At 46.6% G+C, this 12,793-nt stretch overlaps 2 protein-coding genes across 2 annotated transcripts in view; both read left to right on the top strand.

The window, feature by feature from the left end:
• Window positions 1–12,064, top strand: part of MTMR4 (myotubularin related protein 4) — a 25,405-nt gene extending 13,341 nt beyond the window's left edge. Inside the window, 6 exon segments of the mRNA XM_010861641.1 lie at window positions 104–312; window positions 462–616; window positions 6,032–7,433; window positions 9,187–9,297; window positions 9,491–9,579; window positions 9,802–12,064. Coding sequence (XP_010859943.1) covers window positions 104–312; window positions 462–616; window positions 6,032–7,433; window positions 9,187–9,297; window positions 9,491–9,579; window positions 9,802–9,979 — 2,144 coding nt within the window. The 3' untranslated portion in view covers window positions 9,980–12,064.
• The window catches only part of HSF5 (heat shock transcription factor family member 5), a 55,602-nt gene continuing 52,929 nt past the window's right edge, over window positions 10,121–12,793 (top strand). The window contains exons 1-2 of the mRNA XM_010861720.1: window positions 10,121–10,167; window positions 12,635–12,773. Of these exons, the coding sequence (XP_010860022.1) occupies window positions 10,121–10,167; window positions 12,635–12,773 (186 nt within the window). The remainder of the gene's footprint in view (window positions 10,168–12,634; window positions 12,774–12,793) is intronic.

Genomic DNA, 12,793 nt, shown 5'->3' on the forward strand with positions numbered 1-12,793 from the left:
GGCCTGGCCCGGTGCAAGCTGCCCCGCTGGCTAGGTGAAGCTGGGGGGGCGGGCGGCCTGGCCCGGTGCCAGCTGTCCCGCTGTCTAGGTGAAGCTGGGGGGCGGGCGTGCCCGGTGCCAGCTGGCCCGCTGTCTGTCTAGGTGAAGCTGGTGCAGCACACGTACTCCTGCCTCTACGGCACCTTCCTGGCCAACAACCCCTGTGAGCGAGAGAAGCGTAACATCTACAAGCGGACCTGCTCCGTGTGGGCCCTCCTGCGAGCCGGCAACAAGAACTTCCACAACTTCCTCTACACGCCTGGCTCAGAAATGGTGAGTCCCGACCCTTATCCCCCAGGTGCATCTCGGGGGCCTGGGGGGCACTGTCCCGAGGCAGCAGGAAGAACAAGGACCCAGAGGCTTGGGAAGGAAGGGGGACCTGAGACATCTCACAGAACCTGAGTATGGGGCTGCTTCCCTAGGTCCTGCATCCCGTGTGTCATGTCCGGGCGCTGCACCTCTGGACAGCCGTGTATCTGCCGGTGTCATCTCCGTGCACACTTGGGGAGGAGAGCATGGATCTCTACCTCTCCCCGGTGACTCAGAGCCAGGAGTTCTCCGGCCGCTCTCTGGACAGGTAAGAGGGGCTTCTCTCCCCTCTCCGCTACGAAGGCATTGGCTGCTTTGTGCCTTGCCTACATGCTGTTTTCTTCCTTTTATGAAATACTTTAAAGTAACTTCTCGAGTCATTTGAAGGCAAAACTTGGCTCAGGGCTGTTGGCTAGCTTGGAGGGCACTCTGTGTGTTCTCAAGGCCCTCTCTTAAGATAAGAGTAGTTACCTTTTTTCCAAGCTGCCATCATCCTTTGTGACACACCCAGGGGAGAGGAGAACAGAACTAAAAGGAGTGTTTCAGGAAGGTTTGTGGGAATGGTCCTGATTTATATTAACTGATAGAAGAGATGCGGAGCATGCTAGCTCCCTAATAACCTTTGCTGTGTCCAGAGCTCCCAGCAGCATCTGGCTCTCAGGGAAATGAGTATCCTAAAGGGGAACGGCCTTCACATCACTCCCTCAGAATTTAAAGGGAGACATAAAAATTAAAGTTACATTCTGGCTGACTATCTGGGGGGAAGTAGAATGGAGATTGGTTGAATTATAAGAGTAATATCTTTTTTTTTAAGCCAAACAATATAAAAGTAGAAAATGACAGTCCCCCCTGCTCCTTGTCCCCCCAGTGTTCACTGTTGCCACTTTGGTGCCTCCCAGATGTTTATCTCTCCTCAGACATATCCACACTTTCATATAAAAACATTTTTTAAAATACAATGACCGTATTTTTCACATTGTTCTGAAAATTGTTTTCCCCACTGTGCATCAGGATGTCAACCATGAAAGCACATATAAAGCTGCTTTGTTGTTTTTAGTGGCTGCATAAGTCGAAAAGTAGAGTGTATGGAAATTTACATAATCAATTTTCAATTGATCATTTAAGTGATTTCCATTTTTTAATCATTATAGGGGGTGTTTTACTTAACATATATTTAAAAAGTTTTTTGGTACAATATACACAATATTTGCTTCCCCCGTGGCTCAGCTAGTAAAGAACCTGCGTGCTAGTGCAGGAGATGCAAGAGACATGGGTTCAATCCCTGGGTGGGGAAGATCCCTTGGAGAAGGAAATGGCAACCCAGTCCAGTATTCTTGCCTGGAAAATTCTATGGACAGAGGAGCCTGGTGGGCCACAGTCCATGGGGTCACAGAATCAGATGTGATTGAGTGCATGCACGTGCACACACACAGTATTTACCATCTACACCCTTTTGTACATGGTAGTGTTACCGTGTACCGTGCGTTTATGCTAGTGTTTCTGCCAGATACGTGCTTAGAAATGAAAATACTGGGTTCAAAGGATATGTGCATTTCAAATTTTGATCTTTGTTTATTGGTGGAAGGTTTTTAAAATTAAAATATAACTTAACATAATTGGTTGAATATTATAAAGGAAAACAAAACCCCCAACCTCCTAAGCTATAAATTTTAGGTCTTTGGAACTGAGTCCATTGTCAAAGGCCTATAGATAGGCTTCAGGAATTCTGTGATATTCCGTGAACTATGCAGAATGGGGTACCAGTTCATAAGTTTCCTTTTCCAGGAGAGGGGCCATAACTTTTTAGCAGATTCTCAGCACATTCTGTGACCCATTTAACAACCACTGCCTTAAATCAATATCTAATTTTTCAAATCAATAAATGTTTTTTAAATACCTACAAGCTGCCTAGGACTGTACTAAGTTTTACATGCTGTACGAAAGACATAGCAGATATTCATCCTATTTAAGATACTTTTTAAAAACTGTGAGATAAGGCATAGGACAGCTGGAGGACAGTTCTAAATTAACATCTAAGTGGATAAATAGAATGTGTCTTGTTCAAAGCCATTAGAGAAATGGGAAGTAAGAAATGGGTCATTTATGGAGAAGGAAATGGCAACCCACTCCAGTATTCTTGCCTGGAAAAGTCCATGGACAGAGGAGCCTGGCTGGCTGCAGTCCACGGGGTTACATGACTGAGCATGTGTGCATGAGGGTGGAGGGTCACGGGTTGGTAGCAATAAACTGGTAGAACTAAAAAAAAAAAAAAAAAGAAATGGGTCATTTGGTGACTGTTAATGCAGAGGTTTTTGTGGATGACCAAGCAGGAACCATGGCTTTTTTTTTGGTTTAAGTTTATTTTCTTACTTATTTTCATATGTATTTATTTGCCTACATCTGGTCTTAGTTGCAGCATGTGGGATCTAGTTCCTTGACCAGGATTTGAACCCAGGGCCCCAGCATTGGCAGCACAGAGTCTTAGCCCCTGGTCCACCAGGGAAGTCCCAGGAACCATGGCTTTTTAGTGTCCCTTGTACCTGGCTCAGGGCCTAGAACATAATAGGTGCTTTAGTAAATGCTTAAATGAACAAGTGAATGGAGTAAAGGGAGTTATAAGCTTGGTAACAAGGTTAGTGGAGAGGGGTCCAAAAGAATAGGATACATAAGAGAGAATTTCTTTTAAAAAGAAGCACCACCTCTTTGGAGCTAGAGCTGGCAGGGATTGGAAAGGGGCATTTAAAAACAATATTTATTTCTTTACCTCTGGCTGGGTGTTGGGTCTTACTTTCAGCATGGAGGGGAGGTCTTCGTTGCAGCGCGCAGGCTTGTCTCTGGTGGAGGCGTGGGCTCAGTAGTTGCAGCGCACAGGCCTAGTTGCCCCAAGGCATGTGCGAGCTTATCTTAGTTTCCTGAGCAGGGATCGAACCCGAGTCCCCTGCATTGGAAGGTGGATTCTGAACCACGGGACCAGCAGAGAATCCCTGGGAAGGGGTATTTTGAAGAATAGAAAGAAATAAACAGGATAGTTCCTTGAGGGCTTTTATACTGAGGAATTTATTTTGATTCAGGTGTCAGTAGTAAGTCATTGTGACCTAGTGACAAAGGGATTTTTCAAGAATTAAACAGTGAGCAGGGTAGTTGGAAGCACGGAGGCCAGCCAGGACTGTTGTAATTCAGATAAGAAGGGAAGAGAAAGAATTAAATTCAGATGTTGTTGAGAAGTCATTAGCAGTCTGTGGTGTTGACTGAATGTTGGAAGGTGGAAGTGAAGAGTTAAGAGACCAAAGTCAGGTCCCAAATCTCTGAGCTTAGAAACCAGGAGGATATTTGTACCATCTGTAGAAACTGAGGGGCTTCCCAGGTGGCTCAGTGGTAAAGAATCTGCCTGCAATGCGGGAGATGAGGGTTTGATCCCTGGGTCAGGAAGATCCTCTGGAGATGGAAATAACAACCCACTCCAGTATTTTTGCCTGGAAAATTCCATGGACAGAGGGGCCTGGCGGGTTACAGTCATGGGATCACAAAGAGTTGGACACGACGGAGCGACTGAGCACGCCTGCACGTAGACACTGTAAAGTTGAGAAGATGAGTCAGTTCGGAGAGATGGAAGAGATACATGCAGGTTGGGACTGAAATATCTTGACAACAAAGAGGAGGTGTGCTGTAGGCAGTTCAAGGTGGAGTTGGATTTCATGGATAAGGGTTTTAAAGGAAATGGTTTCTCTCACAGCTGACCTGACTCACCTTCGGTTCTACCTTCCCCTAGATCAAAAACATCCTGCTCTCTTTCCTCTTCTCCATTAAAGTCCAACACATTCTTCCATCCCCAGCTCAGATTCTGTCCTCTGTGCGTAGCTGTCCCTGACCACATTTGCTGGATAAGTTCTCTCGTGGTTCCAAACTCCTCAGACATCGTTCTTGCTCCCCTCATTGTTAATTAGACCTTTGGTGCACACGGGACTCAGCTGTGGAGGACAGCAGGCTGTTGCTATTGTTGAGTCTGACTAAAGAGTACATTGGAATTCTTCATACTTTCTACTTCTTTTGTGTATTTGAAAGTTTCATAATAAAAAATAAAACAAAGAAAAAAACTAAAAAGTTGCCAAGCTGAGATTCAAGCTTGGACTATGGGACTCCAGAGGCTATGATCATAATGTTGTTATTGCCTTCTTCGAATCTGTTAACCACACTGACACACAGCAATCAAAATCGATCACAGAGTAAAATCAAACACAAGAGTAATTTTATAGAAGTACTAATAATTTTAAAAAACCAAACACTTAAAAAAAAATCAGCTCTATTGTAACGGTGTTTGAAGGATTTTTCAGTGTGGGCTTGGCTGAGTGAGGCCTCTGAAAAAGAAAGTCCAGCAAATTCTCCAGTTTCTTGGCAAAGTTTCCTCAGTTTTGTTGCTCTGAACACTTTATAGAACTGTATTAAAAATTAGGGTGGTCATTCTTTTTTTCTTCAACGTTTTATTTTATATTGGAGTACAGCCGATTAACACTGTTGTGACAGTTTCAGGTGGACAGCATAGGGACCCAGCCATGCATATACATGTATTCGTTCTCCTGCAAACTCCCCTCCTATGCAGGCTGAGGGCAGTCATTCTTGAAAATGTTGGTTGCCCATTTGGTGTACACGGATGTCTCCAGAACTGTATACTGGGGAAGTTTCCATGGTGACTTGGGCCTCAGAGGAGTACGCTGCCGCTAAGTGGTTGTAAAAAGCCATGCTGGTCCCTGCTGGGATGGAGGGATAATTTATAATAAGGAAGGTTATAAAAATGAGGTCATGGGTGAGGCCTTAATAAGTTTGTGGTTGGTTGCCTATACTTTGAATCCTCATAGCATCTCGGCAAGGTAATTTATCGTCATCTTATAGAGAAGAGAAACCAAATGTCTGAGAGGTTAAATAGCTCACTTGAGTCATGTGTCTATAATCAGTGTCAGAACTGGTATCATCCAAGTCCAGGACCTACCATCTTTCTGTCTTGCTGTGTGTAATAGGGGCGGTTGCATGTAAGGTTTGAGGCCGAATTGTATTCCTGGCTGGAAGGGTAGATTGGAAGGCATCAGCTTATAAGGCAGCTGAGGTTATGGGAGTGGTTGAGGATTCAAGGGAGACTGTGAGGAAAGACTGATGAAAACTGAGGACAGACCCTGGGTTGGGTTCCTGAGGAGGGGGTTCAAGTCCTCCACTTTTGCAGAGCAGACTCTACTTTTTTGTGGCCATGCTGAGTCTTAGCTCCCAGACCAAGGATGGAACCTACACCTCTGGCAGTGGAAGTATAGCACCTTAACCACTGCCAGGAAGCCCCAGAACAGACTTTTGCAGTGAACATTGGCTATTTATATCTTTCTTTAAAGATTGATTTATGTATTTTATTTTTTCGGCTGCAGAGGGGCTTCCTATCGCTCCAGTGGCTTGTCTTGTTGCAGAGCACAGGCTCTGGGCAAACGGCATGTGGGCTCTTCCTGGATGAGTGATTCAACCTGTGACCCATCTCGACAGGCAGATTCTTAACCACCGGACTGCCAGGGAAACTTGAACATTGGTTATTTGTAATCTTAAATGTTATTTCTTGTGAACTCTGGCTTTGATTGCTTTGGTGACCCAATTTTGTCTGTTGGAGGTAGCTCTCAGTTCCTGACCTGGAGGTGGTGTGTTGTCTTTGCAGATTACCTAAAACGAGATCTATGGATGATCTTCTTTCTGCCTGTGACACAAGCAGCCCCCTGACGCGCACATCCAGTGACCCCAACCTGAATAACCACTGTCAGGAGGCCAGAGCAGGCCTGGAGCCCTGGCATGGCAATCCCGAGGCATCGCAGACCGCCTTCGTGGAGTCTGGGGCCGGAGGTCCCCAGCAGGCTATAGGGGAGATGGCGGGTCCTCCCTCGCTGCCCAGCAGCCAGAAAGACTACTTGAGCAATAAACCTTTCAAGAGTCACAGAAACGGTTCTCCAGGTTACAAACCGCTCGGTGCCATAGTGCCCCAGGAAACGAAGAGCAGCACTTCTGAGCCTGAGACCAAAGCCCTCACAGAGACTCAGGCCCCAGCTCCAGGCCCTCCTGCCCAGGACGAGCTGGATAGGACTTCGGATGGCACAGAGGAGCCACCTGAACGCTGTCCTGAAAAAGCAGCTATCCACACACTCTCTAAAGTCGTCTCGGACAAGCGTGAAGGAACCGGTGACTTTCCTGAGTCCTCCCAGAACCCCCTCCCAGGGGCCCTCCAGCAGGCCCAGCTGGACTCTCTGCTGGGCATGCCCTCCAGACGTGCCCCAGATCGTGGTCTGGGCACCCTCTGCAACCCACCGAGTGCTACCTGCCAAACTCCTCCAAACCCCAGTGCTGACGTTCCCAACCAGGACCCCCCGGGGTGTGCAGCAAGTGTCGCCCACCAGGAACCGCCTAGTTCTGTGCTAGATATGATTCACGGGGAGGAAGACACAGGCAAGAGAGGGAATCATAGGAACGGGCAGTTACTGGAGAACCCCCGCTTGGGAAAAGTGCCATTGGAATTGGCCCGAAAGCCGATTTCTCAGAGCCAGATCAGCGAGTTCTCTTTCTTAGGGTCCAACTGGGACAGCTTCCACGGGATGGTGACTTCACTCCCCAGTGGGGAGACCACCCCTCGACGGCTGCTTTCCTACGGCTGTTGTAGCAAGAGGGCGAGCAGTAAGCAGACGCGGGCACCGGGGCCCTGCTTTGGGGGCCAGTGGGCTCAGAGAGAAGGGGTGAAGTCGCCGGTCTGTTCTAGTCATTCCAATGGACACTGTACTGGTCCAGGTGGAAAAAGCAACCGGATGTGGCTGTCCGGTCACCCAAAGCAGGTCCCCAGCATGAAGCCTGTCGCCCTGAGCTGCCCTTCTCCAGTGCCTCCCCTCTACCTGGACGACGATGGACTCCCCTTCCCCACGGATGTGATCCAGCACAGGTTACGGCAGATCGAAGCAGGGTACAAGCAGGAGGTGGAGCAGCTCCGCCGACAGGTGCGTGAGCTTCAGATGAGGCTGGATATCCGCCACTGCTGCGCCCCTCCAGCGGAGCCCCCCATGGACTATGAGGACGATTTTGTAAGTACTCACGGCCTGCCCCCATCCAGCCTTTCACCCGCCCCACAGCCATTCACTGGGTACTTGCTGCGTGCCACTGAGTTAGGGGGTGGGCTGTAGGATGAGAGACCTTGCTCTGCTCTCAGGGAGCTCACAGTCTATTGGGAGAGTCAAGCCCACCATTAGAAGGCTGTTCTTAAGTGACATGATGGTCGGAAGCGTCAGGTATCAGGGGTCCTAGGGGAGTCAAAGGTCAGGGAAGGCTCTCCTAAGAAGATAGTGCTTGAGCCGAGTGCTGAAGGATGGGTCACTTTTAGCCACACAGACAGTGAAAAAGGAACCCCATTTCCAGAAGCATGGAGGTATTCCAGGGGGTGTAGCCTGAATAAAGAGGTGTATGTGTTTGCACATGTGCATGCATGTGTGCACACTTGTGCTGGGACTGTGAGGGAGGGAGTTAGTAGTGTGGTGGGAGGTGACATTGGGAAGTGGGAAGGGATTAGAAAGCTCAGCTTGAGAGCTCGTTTTGTGTGGATTCTACCTTCAGGGCAGTAAAAGTTTTGGCTAGTGAGTCGTAGGATCAGAGTACTGCCCCAGAGGGACTTCCCTGGTGGTCCAGTGGTTAAGATTCTGAGTTCCTAGTGCAGGGGGCCTGGATTACATCCCTGGTCAGGAAACTAAGGGCATGGCTTGTCCCCCTCCAAAAAAAAAAAAAAAAGAGTGCTGAAAAGAGTACTGCCCTAGCACCAGTGTGTCAAGTGGATGAAGCAGTTGAAAACCAGGGAGGCTGGTTAGGACCTCTTGGAATAAGCCAGGTGAGAGATGACGAGGCACAGCAATCCTCAGGGAGCTTCTTGGAAGAAGCTCTAGAACATTCCCAATTGCCTGCTGCATACTTCTCTGCTGGTGGGATGGTCAGGGCTAACAACTTACTTCTTACTGTTTAGAGTGATGGTTTAGAACAGGAGTCAGCGGATTTGTTTGGTAAAGGGCCAGATAGTAAATAATTTAGGCCCTGAGAGACGTATCGTCTCTTTACAGCTACTAGGCTCTTCTGTCAAAGCGCAGAAGCAGCCATAATGACCATATGTTAATGAATTGAGTGTGGCTGTCTTCCAGAGAAACCTGACTTACAGAAGCAGGCAGTGGGCCAGTTTGGCCTGTGGGCCAGAGCTTGCGAACTCCTGGTTTAGAATGTAACAGGAGAAATATTCTTTCCATACTGTGATGCAGCATGTTGGTTAAGAGCATGGGTCTGAAGCCAGAATGCTAGGTCCAAATCCCACATTTACTGCCTATCAGCTCTTAATTCTCTCTGTGGCTTAATTTCCTTATTTGTAAAAGTGGGGATAATAATAGCATACATTTATAAGATTGTCAGGAATTAAATAAGTTCCTGCATGTGATCAGAGAAGGCAATGGCACCCCACTCCAGTACTCTTGCCTGGAAAATCCCATGAGCGGCGGAGCCTGGTAGGCTGCAGTCCATGGGGTCGCTAAGAGTCAGACACGGCTGAGCGCCTTCACTTTCACTTTTCACTTTCATGCATTGGAGAAGGAAATGGCAACCCACTCCAGTACTCTTGCCTGGAGAATCCCAGGGATGGGGGAGCCTGGTTGGCTTCCATCTATGGGATTGCACAGAATTGGACACGACTGAAGTGAGTTAGCAGCCTGCATGTGATGTACTTAGAAACGGTGCCTGACACATAGTGAACAATAAATGTTAGAGATGATGAAGGCGCTGGTGGTAATGCCTTGGCTTTTTCTTTAGACGTGTTTGAAGGAGTCAGATGGCAGTGATACAGAAGATTTTGGCTCTGATCACAGTGACGACTGCCTTTCAGAAGCAAGCTGGGAACCTGTTGATAAGAAAGAGACTGAGGTATGTCCAGGCAAATACGTGGCGGGTCCTTCTGCAACGTAGGGAGTTTTCATAATTTTCAGAGACGAGTGACATGTTCTCCCCCAGTTGACTCTCTGTAGGCAAGTAGTAGCCACCTAGACCTTGTCCTTTTCTTCCAGGATGCTTTCCTTGCTGCAGTGTTGCTGGAATTTTTCCTTTTGCCCTCTGTTAGGTGACTCGCTGGGTTCCAGACCACATGGCATCACATTGCTATAATTGTGACTGTGAATTCTGGCTGGCCAAACGCAGACACCATTGCAGGTAACGTGTTTTGTGTGATTCAGTAGGGCTTGAAAGCCATAGAGAGGGACGTAGATACAAACTAAATTGAGTTAATCTGATAACGGAGATACCTTTATAGGAACTAGTTTTGTTTTTTTCCAACTTTTCTTTTTATTTACTCATGTAAGGCCTTTTAGAGTATGATTCATTCTCAGTATGTCGGCATCTCTGATGAACTCTTCCTTCTTCATGCTTTGGCAGAAATTGTGGAAATGTATTTTGTGCTGGCTGCTGCCACCTGAAGTTGCCCATTCCTGATCAACAACTCTATGACCCAGTTCTCGTCTGTAACTCATGTTACGAACATATCCAAGTATCTCGGGCCAGGGAACTCATGAGCCAACATCTGAAGAAACCCATTGCTACAGCTTCCAGTTGAATGCCAGAGGAGAAGACCTGTCCAGTTTTAGCAGGTTTGAAGGGAGGATGTGCTTCAGGTGTAGTTTTTGAAGGTTCCTTGGTGTGGCTCATGAAATCACAGAGCTCAAAGATACAGTCTTGAGAAATCCTCCTTGGTACCATGAGACTGGAGCAGAGGAATTCCAATCTGGCGGGAGTCCTCTCCTGGTGAGACTCTCACCTTGGGAGTAATGGTCCTGATCCAGACCCAGAGTCTGGAAGCTTAATGTTGAGTTGGTGACTCCAGTTTCTTTCTCCTGGGGTCACAGGATGATGATTTCATAGATACTGCCTGGTGATGCGTGCCCTAAACAGCAATAGAAAGGCATATGTATAACCAAACTCCAAGTGATAACCAGATCCATCTCTCCTCCACCTTGAAAAAAGCGGATTATAGTATATAAGATAGGAATTCCTATCCTATTTGAAATGAACTATACCCTGTACCTCTGTGCTCTGTGTCTGTGCATGAAGGCTCAGTCTTTAGAGGCACTCCCTCTAGTTGCATTAGTTCTGTCTTTCTGTGGAGTTTGGTTTTAAAGACCGGTCCAGCTGGTGGAGGTTTTGCTGTATTTTTCACTTGGCTCATCAGCCAGCATCAGTGAACATTCAGTTTAGGGGGACAGTTTTAGGGAGTGAGACAGACCTTTTCGGGAGCAGAGAAAACTCTGCTGATGTTCAGTTCTGGCAGACATCAGTTATTTGGAGCTGTGAAGGCAGTAGTCTTTGTTACTCAGTGGCAGCTCTGGAGGTAAGCACTGTGAAGAATGAGAAGGGAAAAGCAGAAATTATCCTTGTGAAATATTTGCTGATTGTGCCCTACCCTTTGCGCCTGACTTTTCCTAGTTGTCCTGGTGCTAACACAGGAGCTACACCTTGATCCTCTCCTGGCATGAAAATAAAACAATGGTTTTTTTTTTGGGAGGGGGGTGTCTTTGTTCCATTGCCCACTTCCCACATGTTGTCTTTCCCTTGGCTGCTGCCTCCTCTGGGTCACACTGCTTCTTATCCTGAACACTTGACATGTTGAGGGTAGAATTTTGCGTTTGGTTTTTACCTCCTAGAATATGCTGTTTGGTATGTGAGGGTTTCAGTACAAATGCTGCTGTCTATTTCTGTGCACTTAACAATGGAACCCAAACAGAAGAGAATAAAGCCTTGATACCAAAATTGGGAGAAAAAATGTGTCCATTTGGACCAAACATTGTTTTTGTTTTGTTTGTTTTCATCTTAGTATGTACCAGTGGCACTTAACCAAAAGATACAGTGATATTAGCCATGTGCAGTGGTTAGGGCAGATACAGTCTCCTTGACTTATAATGAAACCACTAGGATTTCCTTATACGTTTTCCTTGATTCATTGGTGTAGAAAAGGTAAATTACACTTAGGCTCAGCCTGTTTTAAAACGATGGTAGCTGTCTAACTGCTACTTGTTCATGTTGCTTCCTGGAAAAAAAGTTTTTCCTTTGAAAATACTTAGGATCTGCATTTAGAACAAGAACTGTTATTTGTCCTGACCTTTTCTTCAGCCCTACAGAGAAGCATCTGTGCTTTTTATACTTGCCATGGATGTAACCTAAAAAGTTTTGGTGTATCTAGGTCAGTCTAGCAGAACTTTTTTCGTTTAAATGGAGTTGAATAATGGAGAATTTGTGTCTGGGAAATTCCTGAATTCATTGAAAAAGTAACAAACTATTCCTTGTCTCCAATACGTAAAATAAGCATTTTCTCAGTCATTACAATTTACTGCCAGTTGTGAGTGGCTTTTTAATTAACTCGACTTTCATTGCACTTCGATTGGTGACATTTGAGGAGACTGTATCTGTCTACTTTGAATGGCTGTTTTGAGGGACTGTCCCATCAATGAACATACTGCATGGCCTTGGAGAGAGACTCTGGGCTCTTGGCTCAGATGTATTCATCAAATACTCCTTTCAGAGCTCTTGTGGGTGTAAGTGACATGATGTGGCCAAAAATCCAAACTGTGCAGTTGCGTTGTGACAAACATGCAATGTGCTGTAAAAACTCAATACAATTTAAATAAAATCTCTATATTAGTGCTGCTTTGTTGGGTCTTTTTCTTCATTTTTAACTTCTAAGAAAACTTAACACTCATTTTTTTCTTTTGACCCTGAGAAAGGACTGAAACATTACTCCATCTCCCAGCTATTTCCATGTTTAAAATGGCCCTCTCTTTTTTATCAGCACAGCTCCTGCTGTATTGTCATTTATTGATCAGATAGGCCGTTTTCCTTATGGATCCTATTGAATTTGGTTCCGTCTGATGTAAGCTTTATTTCTCTTTGTCTAAAAGTTCACCAGCTGCTTGATCAGTCACACAGGATTATACTTATCTTTGCCCCGTTCCCTCCTCATAGGCTCCTGTTTTCTTTCCACCTTGGGTAAATGGTCTTGAGCAAAGCATTGGCTGAAGAGAGTATATTTCAGAACAGATAAAATGCCACTCTTTTCAATTTGTGCACTCAGGGTATCGCCGTTTTTATTTGGAGAGACAATCAATTCAACTGTTAGGACTAATAAGAGCATAGAATGTGTTTTTGAGAATGCCCGGATTTGTTATCACCCACTTCACACTTCCTGAATTCTAAAGCCCCACAGCCCCGCTGCCGGTAGCGGTGAAGTACACAGGTCTCCGCATTCCGCCGCGGATACCCCAGCAGATCTCTCTGCAGTACGGGACACCGGCCCGCGGGCCCCGGGCCCCAGCGCCTCCGGCTCCCTCGGGAGGCCGCCGAGCGAGCGCCGAGCTAGCGTACCTTCTCCGTGGTGCAC

Source organism: Bison bison, unplaced genomic scaffold (assembly GCF_000754665.1).
Source record: "Bison bison bison isolate TAMUID 2011002044 unplaced genomic scaffold, Bison_UMD1.0 scf7180017864472, whole genome shotgun sequence".
NCBI classification, from domain to species: domain Eukaryota; kingdom Metazoa; phylum Chordata; class Mammalia; order Artiodactyla; family Bovidae; genus Bison; species Bison bison.